The 20,194-nt window shown below is 47.6% G+C and overlaps 1 protein-coding gene across 3 annotated transcripts in view; it reads right to left on the bottom strand.

Annotated features, from left to right (window-relative positions):
• Positions 1 to 244: 244 nt before the first annotated feature.
• Positions 245 to 20,194, bottom strand: part of TXNDC16 (thioredoxin domain containing 16) — a 45,136-nt gene continuing 25,186 nt past the window's right edge. For all 3 annotated transcript variants that reach the window (XM_082058190.1, XM_082058189.1, XM_082058191.1), the window contains 7 exons: positions 18,807 to 18,975; positions 17,964 to 18,100; positions 13,297 to 13,381; positions 8,768 to 8,906; positions 7,806 to 7,966; positions 5,999 to 6,189; positions 245 to 825 (listed from right to left, as the gene is read on the bottom strand). In XM_082058190.1, coding sequence (XP_081914316.1) covers positions 542 to 825; positions 5,999 to 6,189; positions 7,806 to 7,966; positions 8,768 to 8,906; positions 13,297 to 13,381; positions 17,964 to 18,100; positions 18,807 to 18,975 — 1,166 coding nt within the window. In that variant the 3' untranslated portion in view covers positions 245 to 541. The remainder of the gene's footprint in view (positions 826 to 5,998; positions 6,190 to 7,805; positions 7,967 to 8,767; positions 8,907 to 13,296; positions 13,382 to 17,963; positions 18,101 to 18,806; positions 18,976 to 20,194) is intronic.

Genomic DNA, 20,194 nt, shown 5'->3' with positions numbered 1-20,194 from the left:
GCAGGGACATCTTCACCAGCTCAGGTTGCTCAGAGCCCCGTCCAGCCTGGCCTGGGATGTCTCCAGGGATGGTTCATCCACCACCTCTCTGGCCAACCTGGGCCAGGCTCTCACCACCCTCAGGGGCAACAAGTTCTTCTTCATGTCTGGCCTGAATCTCCCCTCCTCTAGTTTAAAACCATCACACCTTGTTCTATGGCAACAGGCCCTGATAAAAAGTCTGTTGCCTTCTTTATTATTGGCCCCTTTTAAGTATGGAAAAGCCACAATAAGGTCTTGCAGAATCGTAGAATCGTTTCGGTTGGAAGAGACCCTTGAGATCATCGAGTCCAGCCATAATCTAAATCTAGCACTAAACCATGTCCCTAGAACAAGTGACATGCTGTGGCAGGGAACTCACTGAGACTTAAGGGCTGGTTTGACCCTTCACTGTTACTTTACTGCTGAAAGAGCTCCTCTCCTTGGTGCAAAGGCTCATGGAGGGGTGGGAAAATGATAAAGTTTTCCGGGCTTCGTCCCACATCATTCACTGACTGGGCTCTCAGAGCTCGCTGTGTCTCTTGCCCTGTTTCTCCCTCGCCGCCAGCCTCGGGGCTGTCCCCCGCAGGTCCCTCCCAGGGGACACAACTTTCTCTGCTTTGTTGTCCTGCAATGGCTCCTTGGGGACAGCAGTGTCCCCTCCTGGGCTTTTGGGCGGGTGCTGCTCCGGCATCTCCCCAGGTTGGTGGGAGGTGTGGAGGGAGAGCTCAGGCATGGTGGTCTCCATCATCCGGAGGAAGTCATAAGCAGGGAGAGGTGGTTTCCAGTCTTCCTCAGACAAGGTACCTGAGAAGCAAAGACATTCCCCTGTTAAGAGTTATGCAGCCACCACCCCACGGACGAGAGGACAATTATAGGACAAGAGCAAATGGCCTCAGTTGCACTAGGGGAGGTTTAGATTGGATATTGGGAATAATTTCTTCCTGAAAAGGGTTTTTGGGCATTGGAACAGGCTGCCCAGGGCAGTGGTGGAGTCATCATCACTGTTGGCTTGTCACTTGTTACTTGGGAAAAGAGACCACCACCCTCTATGCTACAACTTCCTTTTGGGTAGTTGTGGAGAGCGAGAAGGTCTCCCTGTGGCACCCTACGTCTATGTGTAACAGATGAGGAAGACCCTTCTCACCGCCGTCCTCCAAAGCTTCAATGGGATGATCAAAGAAGGAGGGAGGCAGTGTGTCGTGGAATGCAACCCCCCTCCCCTCTTTCTCTGGTACTTGAGGCTAACAGCTTCTTTTGTGTGGCCCAGAGCACACCCTGCCAGGCCCATTAGGAGAAGGGAGTGCCCAGGCGCCACTGAGCCGCTGGGTCCCTGCGGCCAGTATGGGGGATGTTTGGAAAGCTTCAGAGGCACCCACAGACAGTGTGGGGGTGCAGAGAAGCTTCTAGAGTGACTCCAGCCAGGTCTGATCAGCCTATAAAAACGGGACGCTCGTCGGCGACTCGGCCCATTGTGCGGGTCCCTCGGAGCACGAGCTTGGCCCCTGCCGCCGGGAGCCACGGGCCCCCCCCGCTCCCCGGGATGGAGACTCCACTTGCCCTGCCGCCACGTGTGTAAGTAAAACTTCTCGCAGGATTGCGAGTACATTTATATTTTCCGTGCACATTTGCACATATATTTTCCGTGCACATTTGCACATATATTTTCCGTGCACATTTGCACGGGTACTTTAAATTAATCCTCGCACAGTCGCGAGTGGCCGCTGAGAGCCCCTCGCACAACCGCGAGTGTATTTTCCTCCCGTGCTTTCAGATAAGCACGTGTAGGATTCCGTGCACACTGGCACGGGTAAGTAAATTATTTCCTCGCACAATTGCGAGTGTATTATAAATTTACCCTCGCGGAATCGCGAGTGCACACTTCTCGTACTCACTACGAGTACGTGCATCTCTTTTGCACCGTGTTTGGCAAGTGTGTGCTTCTCCGGGACCCAAGGCTGGCCCCGGCATTGTTTTGGTGCAGCCACGTGCATGCACACTGTGGACCGCTGTTGTATTAGTTGCTGCCCCTTCAAATTCTTTCCTCAACTGATATCCGAACCTGTATTTAAGTCACTTGTGGAGTGCAAGAACCCTGTTTCTTACTGGTTTAATAAAAGTTGTTGTGGACTCTGTTGTCCCTTAAATTAACCTCGGGGTGCCTCCGTGTAATATTTCGTGACAATTTTGGCGTAGTCGTGCAGGATATCAGAGATGGAGGAATTATTTGGAGGGTTGAGTAACATTTCTGATTCAACTTGTCTTCTCGCGGTGTGTCTCGTTCTGGCCGTTTGCTTTAACTTAGCGCGGGCTGTGCGTAAACTTGACTTCCAAAGAGAGGAAGAAGTTTTGCGGCAAAACAAGCGCGCGGGCTTTTTAAACGAACGCCCCGCCGCCCCGCCGCTTCCTGACACTGAAAACAGTGTTGATGAAAGAGAGGATGTGCTCTCTTTCATTGAAATGGAGACGTGTACGTGCTTTGTTTGTGTTGTCCCGTGTGCCGAGGGTGATCGGATATTGTTAAGTGGTAGTTCGGACGCTTCCCCTCTCCCGGCCGGTCCCGACTGCCCATCGCAGTCGAGACCACGACCTGTCCCTAGCCGCGGTGTCCAGACGGTCCCCGCCCAGTGCCGGCAACTCGGAGGGTCCGGCATAGCAAAGCCCGACCTCTCCGGGACTGGCGGAGCGAAGCGGAGTCTCCAGCAACTCGGAGGGTCCGGCATAGCAAAGCCCGACCTCGCGAGTGCTGGCGACCGCTCCGGGACTGGCGACCGCTCCGGGACTGGCGACCGCTCCGGGACCGGCGGCGCGAAACGGAGCAGCCTGAAAGAGCTGCTAGAAATACATGTCCAGTACGGGCGTGACCCGAAAAACGGAGGCAAACTTCTCCCCGTGAAGCTTCTGCCGCCTCTCCGCGCACCTCCCCCCGGCTGGCCCCCTCCCCGCCACCGTTCCTGGCATCCAAGCCCTGGCGGTGTGGGGCGGGGCAGCCCGGCCTTGCGAGCGCCGGGAGGCAACCACCTTCCCCAGGTTGGCCGCCACCCCCCCCTCGCTTCGGGCGGGAGCGCCCCCCCCCCCACTCTCGCAAACTGAAGTAAAAAAAAAAAGCCGCGGCTTGGGCCAGCGACCCCGCCCCGGCTCAGTGCTCTCTGAGGTTCAGAGGCAGCTCGCACTAGGACCCGGCAATGTGCCTCAGCACTGCTGCTTACTAAAAGTAGCTGCTAATATTACTTGCTATCAAAAAAAAAATATATATATATACTGGCACTCCACTGCAGCTAAATGAGGCATTATGGAGGCCATTAATGATTTTGATAATGAGTCAATAACAGGCAACAACTCGATAAAGACCTGCCCCCAAGACAAAAGGTCCAAGAGATAGTTCCTGCTCAGAAACTTCTGAGTTAGTTCAACATGTTAACTATGAAAGCCCGGTTCCAAAGGGACCGAGATCTGTTTTTGTGTTTTCTTGCAGGGCGAAGAAAGATGACAGGGTGGAAGAGAAGTACAGATGCGTGTACCTCCACCAACAAGCTGTCTCATATTAAGAGACTAATAAGGGATTTTGACCAGCAGCAAGCAGAGTCATGGCACTAGTCTTTGCTTCGGCCTGGACATGTGAACGAACTGTACCTTCTAAGATTCTTTTGCATTCAGTATTAGCAGACTTAACTACTTTTGTTGCTTTTATGCATATTTGAAGCTGCTTTTCCTGGTTCCCTCTTTTCTACAAAACTTATGTTTGTCCATTGGAATAGCAAATTGAAATGTCCTTGGATAAATATAAGGCTGTTTTCTGAAGATTTTAAATAACAATAAGCCATTGCTTTTGGAGGGTTAAAGAGGCATGTAACCTTTTAACTTAAACCCCCCATTGCGGTGGTTGCCTTAAGGTGTTTGCTTGTGTGTGTTTGGTGTAAGGTTTTAGCTGCACTGGTTCCCCATTGCTGCAGCAGCCAGGGACCCCACATGGCCTATGGGTGTCTGGGCGCGTGTGATTTAACGTGTGTGTGCACGAGTGCCTGATGGGGAATGCAAAATAAAGCTGCTACTCTTAGGTAAGCCAAACGCTCAGGTTAAAACAACTGATAAGTGTTGCTGTAGGTTTTTTCTACAAAATCTCTGTTTCTATTGTGGAAGAAGATCCAGCCAACACCAGCAAGGGATGGAAGAGCATCCAGATGCCTTGGAAACAACACCAACAATGACGGGGTGGAAAAGGTTCCAGCTAACACCAGCAAGCCATTCAGAAGGAAGGCCTTCACAGGAATGGAAGCACTAATGAGCTGTGACTGATGCTGGGACTCAATAACTACCTTGGGCAATTGTTGATAGTTGTAATTACTTCTATTGTATACTGTTATTAATAACTGTTTTGCAGGGGTAAGTCAACACATGAGACATGGTGATCCACAGTGGACATTAAGGCTCACCGGCAGAACCGTCCCCTTTTTACTTTGGAGGCAAGAGGTGACTATAACACCACTCCAGAGTTATATCAGACCATGACTGTAGTCACAGGGTGGGATTGTCGTGGAATGCAACCCCCCTCCCCTCTTTCTCTGGTACTTGAGGCTAACAGCTTCTTTTGTGTGGCCCAGAGCACACCCTGCCAGGCCCATTAGGAGAAGGGAGTGCCCAGGCGCCACTGAGCCGCTGGGTCCCTGCGGCCAGTATGGGGGATGTTTGGAAAGCTTCAGAGGCACCCACAGACAGTGTGGGGGTGCAGAGAAGCTTCTAGAGTGACTCCAGCCAGGTCTGATCAGCCTATAAAAACGGGACGCTCGTCGGCGACTCGGCCCATTGTGCGGGTCCCTCGGAGCACGAGCTTGGCCCCTGCCGCCGGGAGCCACGGGCCCCCCCCGCTCCCCGGGATGGAGACTCCACTTGCCCTGCCGCCACGTGTGTAAGTAAAACTTCTCGCAGGATTGCGAGTACATTTATATTTTCCGTGCACATTTGCACATATATTTTCCGTGCACATTTGCACATATATTTTCCGTGCACATTTGCACGGGTACTTTAAATTAATCCTCGCACAGTCGCGAGTGGCCGCTGAGAGCCCCTCGCACAACCGCGAGTGTATTTTCCTCCCGTGCTTTCAGATAAGCACGTGTAGGATTCCGTGCACACTGGCACGGGTAAGTAAATTATTTCCTCGCACAATTGCGAGTGTATTATAAATTTACCCTCGCGGAATCGCGAGTGCACACTTCTCGTACTCACTACGAGTACGTGCATCTCTTTTGCACCGTGTTTGGCAAGTGTGTGCTTCTCCGGGACCCAAGGCTGGCCCCGGCATTGTTTTGGTGCAGCCACGTGCATGCACACTGTGGACCGCTGTTGTATTAGTTGCTGCCCCTTCAAATTCTTTCCTCAACTGATATCCGAACCTGTATTTAAGTCACTTGTGGAGTGCAAGAACCCTGTTTCTTACTGGTTTAATAAAAGTTGTTGTGGACTCTGTTGTCCCTTAAATTAACCTCGGGGTGCCTCCGTGTAATATTTCGTGACACAGTGAAAAGCTTCACAGTCCAAGCCAACACTTTATGTCCCAAAGACCACAGCAAAGCACCAGCTTCCTTATCCTCTCCTGTCCAAAAACGTGCTGGAAGGCACCTAAAGAGCAGCTATTACAACTTGGAGTCAGGGGATTTTTTATTAGCGGGCTGTGTTTCAGAAGGTCTGTTTGCAGCAGCCAGAGAGGACAGCCAGGTTTGGCGATTATCGCGGGGAAGAGATGTCGATACAGAACTATTCACACTTGGCTCTGAACATTAAACAGCCCCAAAGCAAACTCATGAGGGCGGGTATTCTCTTCTGGCCGGACTATTTGTACTGCTCCAGCTCAAATTAGCATAGCTACTTTTTCCATCATTAAATTCCAGGGCAGACAATTTACTGCACGGAGCATCTTCTCATAAACAGAGTGGAGCTAACGGCCTGAGCTGAGGAAAATTACAAACACGTCTCCACTTACTGCTGGGAATCTCCAGTCCTGCTTTGAGCTTCTCCAGCCAAGACAAGATGTTCATTTCGGTGATGGACTGCTCCGATGGGAACTTGAATACCTGACCCCCGGCATGAAGGTTCACCCAGAGGAGAAGAGGCAAGGAAGGAACAGTGGCAAAATACGCCTTCAGGATCCCACGTCCCACCGGAGTCTTCCTCCTGTGGGGAAAAGGAGATTCAACTTGCTCACCGGTGGTTTCGCAGCACAAGAGGACCGAGAGATGCTGAGGGGTCTGGAGCATCTTTCTGGTGAGGAAAGACTGAGAGAGCTGGGGCTGTTCAGCATGGAGAAGAGAAGCTGAGAGGGATCTGATCAATGCTGATCAATATCTCCGGGATGGGTGTCAAGAGGATGGACCAGACTCTGTTCAGTGGTGCCCAATGACAGGGTGAGGGGCAATGGGCACAGACTGAAACACAGGAGGTTCCATCTGAACATGAGGAGAAACTTCTTTGCTGTGAGGTGCCAGAGCCTGGCCCAGGCTGCCCAGAGTGGAGTCTCCTTCTCTGAGACATTCAAACCTGCCTGGACCGATCCTGTGTGATCTGCTCTGGTGACCCTGCATGAGAAGGTGGGTTGGACTGGGTGATCTCCAGAGGTCCCTTCAACCCCAGCCTCTGTGCCTCTGTGGATCTGAAAGGCAGGAGCTGATGCAGAGGGTTGTGCTCAGCTGGTCCAGCCCCTGGGCAGCTGTTCGGTGCTTCCCCACAGCCCCAGAAGCAGGACAGGCAACTCCCCCAAGTGACACAGAGCCCCAAAAAAAGTACATGGAGGTGGAGGGACAGCAAGCACACGAAGATGCTGAGTTCTTCCCACACTATTTCCGGCTAAGAGCGATGCGCAAGGTCTGAGCTGGCTCTCGCCATGAGAATGAGCTCCTCTTTCGAGGACTGTGCTACTTTTTCCGAGCCCGTGACCATATTCTGCCCCTTTTTTGTGGCAAAGCCCTTTCGCTCTGACAAAAGGCAGCTCTTTCTTTCTCAAGAAAGGCAGATGTGTAGGTGGGGAAGTTCCAGGGGCTCTCGTTTCTTGTGCCTTTACTGGCAAACAAATTGGCTTCTCTTTGAAAAAACATGCATTCCCCGTTAGCTCAACTTCAGCCCACGCTGCGAGGCGCTTCCCAGACTTCAAAGCACGTTATGATTAAGACACTGAGGTATCTCTGGGCTTGGGCAAAGCAAACAGAGACTAAAAATTGAAAACGCAATTAGGGAGGGGAGGATTAAAAAAAAAAATCCCCTCTCCTACCGTGTTCTATTTCTTACCTCCTGGAATCATTTTGTTTCTTGAATATTTTTTAAGTTTGCCTTGTGGGACTTCTGTCTCTCCCTTCTGCTGAAAACTTGATTTGCCCCAGTCAACAATCAGTAATTACCCTGCTATCCTCTCTAATTGCTGGTGGTAAATTCACCATAAGACACTACAGGACTGCAAATTTACTCTTTTCTCCCACACCTAAGAAAAATACAAATAACACCAGAGCCTGAGCCAAGCTACCATGAAATATCTTTGAGAACATTTTACTCTACTGAAAATTACTCCTGCAATCTATTAAACATTTACTAATTTTGCTTCATCACGCAAATTTGCAGCTGTCCAGAACACAATCTGAATCATTGCTAAATGATTTGACCTCCCAACTCATGACTTCAGACCAGATAATCACATTAACAGCTAGGTAGTGTTTGCAGTAATTGCAGGCTCAGTTTTTTCTTGCCCTGAAATGCTAAGAGTGAGCTAACAGAAAGAAGAAAATAGGTTTCTGCACACTCACAAGTTTAACCAACAAGCCAAAAACACTTGCTGGGATCTTCTTTTTGCCACCTTCAGCATTTCCTCGCTTTCCATTTGACCGATGTCACCATCGCTGAACAAGATGAGGAAGGGCTTTCCGAGCTGCAAGTAGGGGGGTAGATTTTGCACGGTGATTTCTGGCTGCAAGACATCAAAACAAGAAGTTGGGGGTTACAGGGAGGAGAGAACAGGACAAAATTAGACTTTCTGTCCTTACATGAGGGGTGTGGGGGCTAAGCAAGGCTGTAGGGTTCGTGCTGAATGCAAGGAGCTTGTTTGTCCTGGAGAACAGGAGGCTGAGGAGAGACCTTCTTGCTCTCTACAACTACCTGAAAGGAGGTTGTAGCATGGAGGGTGTTGGTCTGTTCTCCCAAGGAACAAGTGATAGGATGAGAGGAAACGGCCTCAAGTTGCACTGGGTAGGTTTAGATTGGACATTGGAAACAGTTTCTTCCCGGAAAGGGCTGTTGGGCATTGGAACAGGCTGCCCAGGGCAGTGGTGGAGTCACCATCCCTGGAGGGGTTGAACAGACACAGAGATGAGGTTCTCAGGGACATGAGTTAGTGCCGGGGTTGGGTTAATGGTTGGGTTAAAGGTCTTTTCCAACCAAAATGATTCTGTGACTATAAGCAGTCTCTGAAAGGCAGGTGCAAGGGCCAGGGAGCTGCCCCTGCAAGAGGACAAGCCACCACAGCAGTAGAACTGTGACCATGGGCACAAGCCAGACCCTGGACTCCCAGAGTTTCCTCCCAGGAGACCACACAGCAAACAGCACATTTCCGTCCAGACTGTCTGGTCCAAGCCATAAAATTTAAAAACAAATATAACTCAGCATGACAGAAATAATGAGTAAAGATATTTAATTTGCACAGCTCTACGCTATAATCAGGGCAAATGATTGCAATGGAAAAGAAGATGCCTTTTTGTTTGTTTTTACTTACAAAAATGTCCAGCAATTCATATCTGATCATCTGCACCATGTCCTGCGCGCTCTGCTTGGACAAAGCGATGCCTTCCACGCTCCGACCTCCACTCCTGGCGAGAAGAAGGGCCGGGGGAGACACAGCATATTGACGGGACCTGCACAAGAGGGATGGTGGCAAGAAGTGGATGAGGGATTTGTCATGGACCAAATCTGCTGCAAAGAGAGCTGGCACCGCCGTGGTGAAAAGTGGGGACTGGGTGTCTTAGACTCCATCTGAGGGACACCAATCTACACAAAATAAGCTCCAGGAGATCTGAATTCTGGCTTGGTGGACACAGACCACTTTGTTAAAGTCCAACAGAGCCTGCACACGTACTCTTGGTGAAGAAACCAGCTTGCCCTTTGTTCCCCAATGTTCTTCTGGTTAAGAAGGTCGAGGGTATTTAAAGAAAAGCTGAAAAGGTGGAAAGAGCAAAAATAGGAGAAGTCTGAGCAATGAAAGGGCAGGAGCTACACAAAGATGAGACAGTAATTCTCTGGAAGTTTGAGGAACTTCAGTCCTGAAGGTTCCAGATGTCAGAGGCAGAGGAAGGGTGCGACGCAATAAGTCAGCTGCATCAACAGGTTTTTTTTGGGGGTGTCCGTAGTTTTATTTTTCTAAGGCTGTTGGAAATTTTTCAAAGGCTGTGACACCAGAATTGCTGGGGAAGTGAGCAAGGTGTAAGGACATTCCGGGTTGTGGATGTGGGGAGGTGGAAAGCTTTTGATTTCCTTTTCAAAAGTAGTCTGGCCCATCTTTTGTTTTTTTCTCATATAAGAAAGATGCGACATAGACCTTATAGCTGTCTACAACTACCTGAATGGAGGTTGTAGCATGGAGGGTGTTGGTCTCTTCTCCCAAGTAACAAGTGATAGGATGAAAGGAAATGGCCTCAAGTTGTACCAGGGGAAGTTTAGATTGGATATGAGGAAAAAATTATTCCCAGAAAGGTTGTCAGACATTGGAACAAGCTGCCCAGGGCAGTGGTGGAGTCACCATCCCTGGAGGGGTTGAACAGACACATAGATGAGGTTCCTAGGGACACGGTTTCGTACTAGAGTTGGGTTATGGTTGGACTCAATGAACCTGAGGGTCTCCTCCAACTGAAATTATTTCCATGATTCTATGACTCAGCTTACTGCACAACAAGCTACTTATTTTTAAGGAAAGGCAGCTCATAGAAAAGTCACGTTACAAGCTATTGCACTTCCCTCCACGGTTTGCTTGGGCAAGTTCGGTTTGGACACTTATTTTAGCAGTTCTGAATGGGACGGAAGTTTGTTCAAATTTGCTGTAAAAATCTCAGTGTTTGCTGGTTTAGGTCATCAGTGACAAAGCAAGTGGATGGAACTGCAGATAACACATTTCCATGGTGTTCAGCTCCTACATGGGCCTTTCACTTCCCCCATGACAACACTTATCTGTCCGGAAATAATACACCCATCGCACATTTCTAAGGAGCACCCCAAGATCTGCACTGTGATCTTGATAAAGAGCAGTAGTAATGAATGACTGTGGACTTTCCCGAAGGCCTCAAATGTTGTGAATCTGTTGCTAAACGGTTCTTGGATTTATCTGATACTTTTCAGCTTTTTAAACTTATCTTTAGCCCTGAGCTAAGCCTTCCCCTTTCTGCCTGGACTCCCAAGCTCTGCTTCTCAAAGAAGTTGAATCTCACACCCCTGGTCATGGCTGGGAGTCCTTTGATCAATAGATCATAGAATCATGGAATCATTTTGGTTGGAAAAGACCCTCAAGATCATCAAATCCAACCACCAACCCAACCCTGGCACTAACCCACGTCCCTGAGAACCTCATCTCTGTGTCTGTTCAACCCCTCCAGGGATGGTGACTCCACCACTGCCCTGGGCAGCCTGTTCCAATGCCCGACAGCCCTTTCCAGGTAGAAATTGTTCCAAGATCCAACCTCAACTTCCCCTGGATCAACCTGGGGCCGTTTCATCTGGTCCTGGTGCTTGTTCCTTGGGAGAAGAGACCAACACCTTCCATGCTCCAACCTTCTTTCTTCTCTGTTGTTTTTCAAATTAATCTGTATTCCCCTTTAATTAAGAACAGTAAAACCCTAGTAAATTTTTAAATTCAGGGATTTTGAGCTTCTCTAACTTGCACGGGTCACAAAGAGACTCTGATGACTTCTCAGAGGAGGGGAGGACCCTTGCTTCATATGTCTAAATACATTAATTTGATCGGCAGCTTTCGATAAGGAAGTCTATTATACACTGACAGAAAAATCAACAAATTCCCCAACTAATAACTAGAGTCTACCCCGAAATCACTTCTCATCTGACTGGTTGTATTGTTGCTTATGACAGCTTTCTATTTATACAGTAGGGGCATTCGATGGGTAATATGAGACTTGCATTTAAATCAAAAACATCTGCAAACAAATACTTGGCAGGAATCTATCGTATCTAATTATCTGAGAAATAAATAAAGACTTCATTCAAAGCATTTCTTCCTTAACACTTTTTTTGTTTTTTCATTAGCTACCAAGCGAGCAGGTGCTTGCTGAGCAAATAGGTTTTGTCACCAACATTCTTTGTGCATTTTGTATACCTTTAGCTCTGGGAAGGGGGACTCAGCTTTCCGTGACCCGAGAGCTACAGACATTTCCTCCTCAAACATTTAGCAGAAGAATAGCTTTTATTTTCTTAAGGGAAGTGAGCCTGGCTCTTGCATAAGGAATTCCTGTAAGTGTTTACTTTCTATTACTGTTGAGAAGACGACCATCTACAGTAGCTTCACCCACAAATCACAGCCAAAATCCAAACTTGGCAGAATGAATATCTGTATAAACTGTATTAACTATTCCAACACACTGCTTACCGGGGTTGGAGCAGGAGGATGAAGGTGTATTCTCCTATGTGTCATTGCTGAGAGAACACAGATTTTTTTCTATTGGTATCTTTTGTAAGATCACCCTGCCTTCCTTGCTTTTTTGTGTTTTCCTTATATCAGCTGGGGAATCAGGTTTTACACCCTGATGCTGCTGGTTGTGACTCCAGACCTGTCATCACCCACTGGTTTCCCACTGAACAAGTCTGGCACTGCCTTGCATTAAAGACCCAACCACGGCTGGTTCTTTGAGCACAGATTGGTTAATAAAGATGTACGACCAAGATATTTGCATTTTTATTCTCCGTGCATACCACAAAAACACCCATGTCTCATCACACACACTCGAGGTGCATTGCATCTGTAAGAAACTAAAGAAAATAACTCACTGATGCATTAAATCCACACCTGGAAAACAGGCCAAGGATCTGCTGGGATTTTTAACTCTGCCTTGATAGTTAAATCCTGATGGAAATGAGATGCCAGGACAAGCTGAAGATTCCCCCTGGATCTGGCTGCATTTACAGGCACTGAAGCATCTCTCACAGTTTAATTCAAAGCACTTTGCCCCTTGCTGGAGTGAGCCTTAATGACATGGTTAAGTGCATGGACGGCTTAAATCCCATTAGATCCTATTTGGCTTAAAGTTAGGGCTGCAATTGATGCTCTTATTTAATCAGGAACTGACCAAAAAAGTCTTGTCTTTGCCTTTATCATATTTGCAGGAGGAAGGCTGCCATATTCTTCCCCCAGAGGAGGATGCACCCACCCCAAAGCTCTGTCTGGAAATGGTGGAAACATCTTGGTTTTGCCAAGGGGAAAGAAACGGGTGGGTGCGTCTTTCAAGAAAAAAAGATCCATGGTAAGATTAGCTGCTGAAAAGATTGAGGTAGGTTCTTCCACAACCTCAGCAGTTGCAAACATCTTGCAGCCAGATGTTTGTGCCCACCAGGAAGCTGGATGAGACCAAAGGAGCTCAACGCCTTTCCCAGGGCTGCAGAAAGGCCATCTGCTCCGCACCAAGACAGCTCCATAGAATCATCTGGGTTGGAAAAGATCTTTAAGATCATCAAGTCCAACCATTAACCCAACACTGCCAAGTCTATCACTAAAACATGTCCCTAAGAACCTAATCTATGTGTCTTTTAAACCCCTCCAGGGATGGTGACTCCAGGTGAGAAGGTGAAGGGACTGCAGAAAGAGGAAGACCAGTAACAATTCGTCACTTTTCCCTGATGGAAAGAGAAGATCTGTTTTTGCTTCCTTACGCACTGATCCTAACTAGAGGGCATCATTTTTCCAGCCTGATTGTTTCCCCATAGGAGTTTAGTCCTGTTGTATGGGGAACCCAACAGATGCATGGGGGGCTGGCACAGCTGGAGGACTGAAAATACCCAGAGTGAACTCGAACAGCAGGAAGGGAGATGACCGCTCATTTCACAGGGTTAAATGAGTTGCCCATGGACAGGTTAATAAATCAGTGGCAGAGCCAGGGCTGTATCTCCCTTTGGCTGAGTCTTGACCAACCTATCTACAGGACCAAATCACTTGTAGCTGTTTGGGGCTGCTGTTAAACACTCAGCATGTGACACTTTCACTAAATGCCAATCAGTTTGAATTCTCATCAAAAAAAAAGAGGAACAACTTACAAAGCCAAGGCATCATCTTCAAAATACATCCCCATCGTTACATGGCCACTTAAGATGTTTCCTGCCTCTTCAAAAGCTTCCTTGGCTGTAAAAACGACATAGACACAAAAATAAACGATAGAAAGAGAAGCATCAGCTTCCACCTGGAAACCACATCATGTCTGTACACACAACACCCACAGCAAACTGTCAGTGGGGAACAAAACTACGATTAGAGGCTCATGAGAAGTGGAAGCGTCTCATGGCTGCAGGCTATGGGAGGAGGAGTTGGCAGCGGCCAAAAGGATCGGAAGGAAAGTTCCTATTATGAGAACAGTATTTGCACTTTAGCCACCAGAACTGAGTTTCCAGGATCTGCACGACAGAGGCACTGATGGAAAATGAAATGTCTTCAAGTACTTAAAGTCCATAAGTGTTCTTAGAAACAGGAGACCAATTATAACTCTAAATAGAAGTCGTATAAATCCCAGTGACCTTTTGGAAATGACTGATGATGACTTAACTGGAGTAGCACTAAGAGCCCAGCAGATAAACCAACCTCTCCCCCAAGTGTCTGTTGGTTTTATCCAGTTCCCCAGAGCAGGCAGGATCTGTTACAGGCATCCAGCTCTGACAGGGAGGATCAAAAAGCTAAATGCCTTGCAGACACAGCACGTTGCACTGCTTTGTGCAGCTGTAAAGAGATGGCAGCACCTCTGCATAAACTCATGTGCAGCAGTTGCAACGGCCATAGAATCATAGAATGGTTTGGGTTGGAAGGGACCTGCAAAACTCATCCAGTGCCACCCCTGCCATGAGCAGGGACATCTTCACCAGCTCAGGTTGCTCAGAGCCCCGTCCAGCCTGGCCTGGGATGTCTCCAGGGATGGTTCAGCCACCACCTCTCTGGCCAACCTGGGCCAGGCTCTCACCACCCGCCTTATGGAGATGGTGAGGTCTGTAAGAGGATGGGGAGCAAAGGACCAGATTTGGGGTTCACTTGATCCATCACAATCTATACATGCTCAGAGACTGAGAGCAGAGCCCCAGAATGAAGCTGACTCCAAAGCTGGTTTACGCCCTTATGAAAAACAGCCTTAGTTTTACACAGCTGGATCCATGGGAGAGGCAAAGCTTTGTGTGAACGTGAAAACCATAATGTGTGGGCTTGGAAAACCGAGTTATAGATTAGAGATCAAAACCACTGCTGCTAAAGGTAGCATGATTTCAAGAGCAGATTTCAACACCACGTCCCTTCCCCCTTTGTATTGAGCAATAAAAAAGGCTCTTCCAACTTATGGAGAATGAGAAATCACACTCTTTGGAGAAGTCAGGTTTTCCCAAGCATTAAGATTACAGTTCAGATATAGCCATGATATATGTTGCTTTATAACCTAGAGAAGATCTCACTCAGATACTATTTAGTGTTTCTCATAATGTCCACCATCACATCACAACTGGCCAGCCCAAGCTCTTGGGATGGGTGACTCAGACCTCCATAGACTGAGCCTGGCTCACCACTGGTCACTTCCTGGTTCTTTGCCTCCTGCTCTCCAGCTACACTCAAAGCCGTATTTTCCATTGTGTTTCCCCGGATCCACAGGAACCAGAAACGTTCCTTTATACTATTTTCCATTCTGAATGGAAGCGTAGATCCTTAAAGAAGTGGCTTGCTGAGGGTTCAGATGTTGTAGGAAATGACATATGTACAACATGGCTGATGACACAGCTTGGCTGTTTCATCTTGTGATATAGAGCAACCACTGTTGGATGTGTTTGACATTAGTTTCCAGCTTTTTGGTCTTTTATTACTTGATTTTATCCCCGTTGACAGAAAAGCTGACAAGGATCACTGAGAACTTTACCAACAAAACCATTCTCCAGCGACTGGAGAAGGGGCCATGGGGCAGAGCGTCGCAAGGCATGAAAGGACAAAGCCTGACGTGGAAAGAGCAGGCTCCCATCCAAAATTCCTCACGAGAGCACTTCTATGGGCATTTAACTTTAAACACCCCCTTGAGACGTAAGCCTGTGTTGAAACACTGCCCTGCAGTGTCCCCAGCTGCAGGAATTATCTTCTAAATCAGGACAACCTTCAGCAGAATCCAGGCTTAGTCTTTTAATCAGGATCGTTCCTGATGAGATCTTCCCGCCTTATGAGACTAACAAAATTTGCTGTATTTTGGGGACTGTGCCAGACCCAGAGCCACGTACCAGCCTTCATTTCTCAACAGCTCACAGCAACTGGCTCTGCAAGAAACCCTCCAAATTCACACAGCTCCCCTACGGACATGCAGCACTTCCAAAGAAGCTATTCAAATATTTCCTAGACAATTACCCCCCACCCCCAAAAGCATGGTTTTAATTCCCCGCAGGGCTTGATCGTGCACAGCAGCACATACCTTGAGCTGGAATCCCAGCTGCTGTGCATTGCACAAGCCCGGCTTAGCAGCAGGATTTGGGACTATGGAGGAACGAAACTGCCCGATAAGGAAGGGTCTACACATCGCGCAGAGTTTTTGGAGGCAGGATCTGAGCACAACCCCTTATCCCTCTAGCAGAAGGCATCTCATGAAACCACGTTCTCCGGCAGCACCTGGAGTACCTTTGCAGGCCTTATTTTCTTGGTTGACACCGATGCTGGCAAGTCCTGTGATGGTACCGGAGCTTTGCAGAACACAGCCGTATTTTTAAACATTTGCTGCACTGATTAGGACAGTTTTACTTCCAAAAATGCTTGCAGTTTCTTCAGAGCAAACAAATTTCTCTCCTATAAGTTCCTCAAGTTTCCAGAGAAATGCTCACTCATTACCTAGTAACACCACTCATCTCTTTGTAATAAATTTTAATTATGATTTTTCTGACAAGCCTCATTTAGCTCATACCCACTGAAGGGCTTCTTAACATAGCTCTGATGCTAAGCGTCGGAAAAAATCCCAAGCTCTGTTTAACTGGCCATCTCATTGGTCTGTTTCAGTTAACTAGAAATGGTAACGACATGGCGCATTGCTGGTTCAGGTTAAAGCAGGAATTCTTGCCGTGAGAATATACTTGGAAACTCCAGATAAGTCTTCAGGCTGATAAGAGCAGCAACGTGGTTTCCCTAACTCTGGACTGGGTTTGATGCCAGAACAGCTGGCTCCAGTTTTCGGCTCCCTCAGGTCATCCTGCATGACGCTCAAGCATCCCGCAGGTTACGGGCGGTGGAAGCATCACATATTTCATCTCCCTTGGCATCTGCGGCTGAGTTACCCCAGACTGCGGATGTTGTGCCAGATCGCAGACGGAGCGCGCCCTGAGGGAAGAGGCAATCCTGCTGCCTCTGCACAGAGCTGTCTGGAAACCTCCAAGAGGAAAATGAAAAAGTTCTACAGAGGAAAGAGTCTGAGCTCAGACACCCAGCCAGATCCAGGCAGGTTTCTTCCATTAGCCTTTCTCACCATCCCCATGTTGTTTAAGGTCCTACCATGGGGCTAATCCAGGCTCCACAGCTTCAGAAAGTGGAAGATGTGGAATAGAGGGAAGATTTTGGAGCTCAGCAGATGAAAAACAGGAAGAAATGGACTAAAGTTTTTTTGAGATGAGTAACATTTTCTGCTATATTTAGGGACATGGTTTAGTGCTAGAGTTAGGCTATGGTTGGACTCAATGACCTTGAGGGTCTTTTCCAACCAAAATGATTCTATGATTCTATGATTTAACAGACTTAGATTGTCCAGAAGAAGGGAGGTGTAGTAGCTTCCAGCTGGCTCAGTGAACACAACCCAAGTGTTTTCTAGTTGGTTACAGAGATTTTATTGTGTTCTTTACCCCTGAGCACAGTAGATTCCCCCTGGACCTCATCGTGTGAGAAAGTAGCTTGGTTTGTACTTGACCAAAGTTTACAGGCACAATGGAGCTTCAAAATGAAAACCAGGCCAAAATTCTCAAGACAGATGAAAAAATTCTCCTTTTTAAAAAAAAATATGCAGTAATTCCCAGGGGTAGCTGGTAACTGAGAGGCCACGGGATTGTTTGTTTGTTTATTTGTTTGTTTTTTTTAAAGGTTTCAGGTTGTGCATTGGTTGCAAGGACTGGGACTACCACATTTGCTGGAGGAATCATCACCAAGATAATTATCAACCCAATAGTAGAAAGGGCTTTCTTTCAGAAAGAATATGTTGTGACCTGTTGTACATGGACAACAAGAAGAGGCTTGTTCAGTCAGAGGCTAAGAGGGGACTTAATGGAAGCCTATGGATACATTGAAGGGGACTTACAAAGAGGACAGAGCCGAAGTCTTCATGGTAAGAGGCAGGAGATACAACACAAACAAACTGTGGCATTTTAAGTCCAGATTGGACATCTGCAAAAATTTCTTTGCAGAGACAGGTCACGCAGGGCATTGTTGTTTTTTTACCGCACCAAGCATGATGTCTCAATCACTGTCGGGGTTGTCAGATGCTGCCACACTGGGTGCAGTAAATATCTGAATGTCCTCTGAGCCAGGATATAGACCTCAGGTCCCCTACATGGAATCACCTGTGGTCTTCTAATTACCAAAATAAAAAGGGTGGTGCCAGGTAGGCTGTGATGTGAGCAAACATGCTTAGAGAAAATGAAACATGGAGGAACTTCCAAGCACCCAGAATCATCCCTCTCCCATCAGGAACGAAGCTGAGTGCTGAACCCACAAATACCACACGAACCTTCACTGGTGGCTGTGCTAAAGACTCCTAGAACCGAAGTGTGGCGAAAGGATGACAGCTCAGGTGGAAACTCTCCTCTTAAATATCCTTCTGCTTCCTCAATCGTGGTCAGCTTGAGAGGGCAGGAAACTCGGCTCCTATGGAAAGGCAGAGAAACGACATGGGATGGCTTCTCCTTCATTTTTGGGATGAAGAGACAAAAGGGCAACCTCAATCCCATGATGCTCCAAGCCAATACGACAACCACTATGTCTCATTAGAGAGAAAAATCAGTTGCTCCTGGGAAGGAAAGGCAATGTCTAGTCACAGAATCATGGAATCCCAGGTTGGAAAGGACCTCGAGGATCATCTGGTCCAACCTTTCTTGGCAAAGCACGGTCTAGACACCCAACACCCTGTGCAGCTGCATCTTAAAAGTATCCAGTGTTGGGGAATCCACCACTTTCCTTGGGAGATTATCCCAGTTGCTGGTTGTTCTCACAGTGAAAAACTTCCCTCTTGTGTCCACAGAAAGGCACTGGTGCTGCTTATGGGGAAATGAGACCAGCCCTGAGTCAAACTGGTTGCTCTGAAGATCCTTGAGATACCCATTAAAAATAACAGGGAAGGAATTCCAGCAAAGAGAGAGGGATGGTGACAAGAGATGGATGCACTGTCCAAGAATAGATGTTCCCTGGCATTGAAAAGCACAAAAAGTTATGAAGCTAATTTCCAAACCAGGTCTACAATCAGATCTGACATTATTTTTCCAAAAAGGATTTCCATTACACAGGCCGTGAAGTATCCGGGACATCATCTAGCAGATGTGCCAATCTCACTGCATGGGGACTCATTAACACTTACAGCATGATGAAGTTGGTCAGTTCTTCGGTTCCCCACATGCCATCGTACATCACCGATCGCTCTCCCTTCTCGTAAATCTTGATGGTAGGAAACTGAGTGACGTTCTCCTTTGTGCAAACGCCAGGCCAGTCCCAGCAGTTTACCCGAGAGAGCAGAACCCCCTGAGTTCCTACAATGGAAAACAAATACGTAAATAATATGAGGAAAAAAAAAAAAAGAAGAAAAATTTTTAAAAATATTGAAAAAGAGAGCTTTTTGCGGGCTTTTTGGATATTATCACATATATTTGTATTAATACTGCCAGAATTCCTACTTGCTTTGGCTACAGGGCTGGATCCTAACATGTGGGTGCTCTTGGAGCAAGACCAGGTGGGTCACCACTGAGAAGTTACTGGACCATTCCTGGAGCCAAACGCTGCTTTGTGTGGGCAGGACATCAAAATCCAGCCCTAAATACACAGCCCCTTTGAGTACACGCTATCTCCCTCCTGAAATCATCCATGGATATGTCTTACACTTTTGAGCATAACAGTAACTATTTCCAGACTGCGAATATATTAAATACCCCAGCAGGTGTGGACTGATCCAAAAAACAGACCATGGAGAGAATAAACTCAGGGAAGCCATACATCGCACTTCTCAGAGGAAATTAACAGAGATATTCACGTCTGGCTGGTTACTCAAAGGGACACCATGAAACCTTGAGGCAACCATCCAGGAGCATAAAAAGCATAAGAAAAGGTACTGGAAATTCTTTAGAAATAAGGCCAAGACAAAGAAACAAGGCAGGCCCTCACTTACAGGAAAGAGGGAAGATACAGCTTGGCAAGGAGGAGGCTAATGCACTCAAGGCTTTTTCATTTAAGTCAACCAGTACTGCAAAGTGTCTGGTGTCTAAAGTGTGGAGCTGTTAAAGGTGATGTAAGCAAGAGCAATGTAATACAGGGTGGCAGTCTGATGGTATTCACCCTGTCCTACTGTGCTCTCTACAACTACCTGAAAGGAGGTTGTAGCATGGAGGGTGTTGGTCTCTTCTCCCAAATAACAAGCAACAGGACAAGAGGAAATGTCCTCAGGTTGTGCCAGGGGAAGTTTAGATTGGATATTAGGGGAAATTTCTTCATGGAAAGAGTTTTCAGGCATTGGAACAGGCTGTCCAGGGAAGAGGTGGAGTCGCCATCCCTGGAGGGGTTGGTGATGAGGTTCTCAGGGACATGGGTTAGTGCCAGGGTTGGGTTAATGGTTGGACTCAATGATCCTGAGGGTCTCTTCCAACCAAAATGATTCTATGACTCTATGCCAGCTGCTCATCTCCCAGCCACTAGCAGGTACCTTTAGGAACTTAAGAAAGAGCCTGAGGTCCCACAGGCAAGGGAGAGGGAAAGGAA

This window comes from Streptopelia decaocto (assembly GCF_964273445.1).
Source record: "Streptopelia decaocto genome assembly, chromosome: 7".
NCBI lineage: Eukaryota > Metazoa > Chordata > Aves > Columbiformes > Columbidae > Streptopelia > Streptopelia decaocto.
The sequence above is the reverse complement of the archived record's forward strand: the minus strand, read 5'-3'. Positions and strand labels throughout refer to the sequence as shown.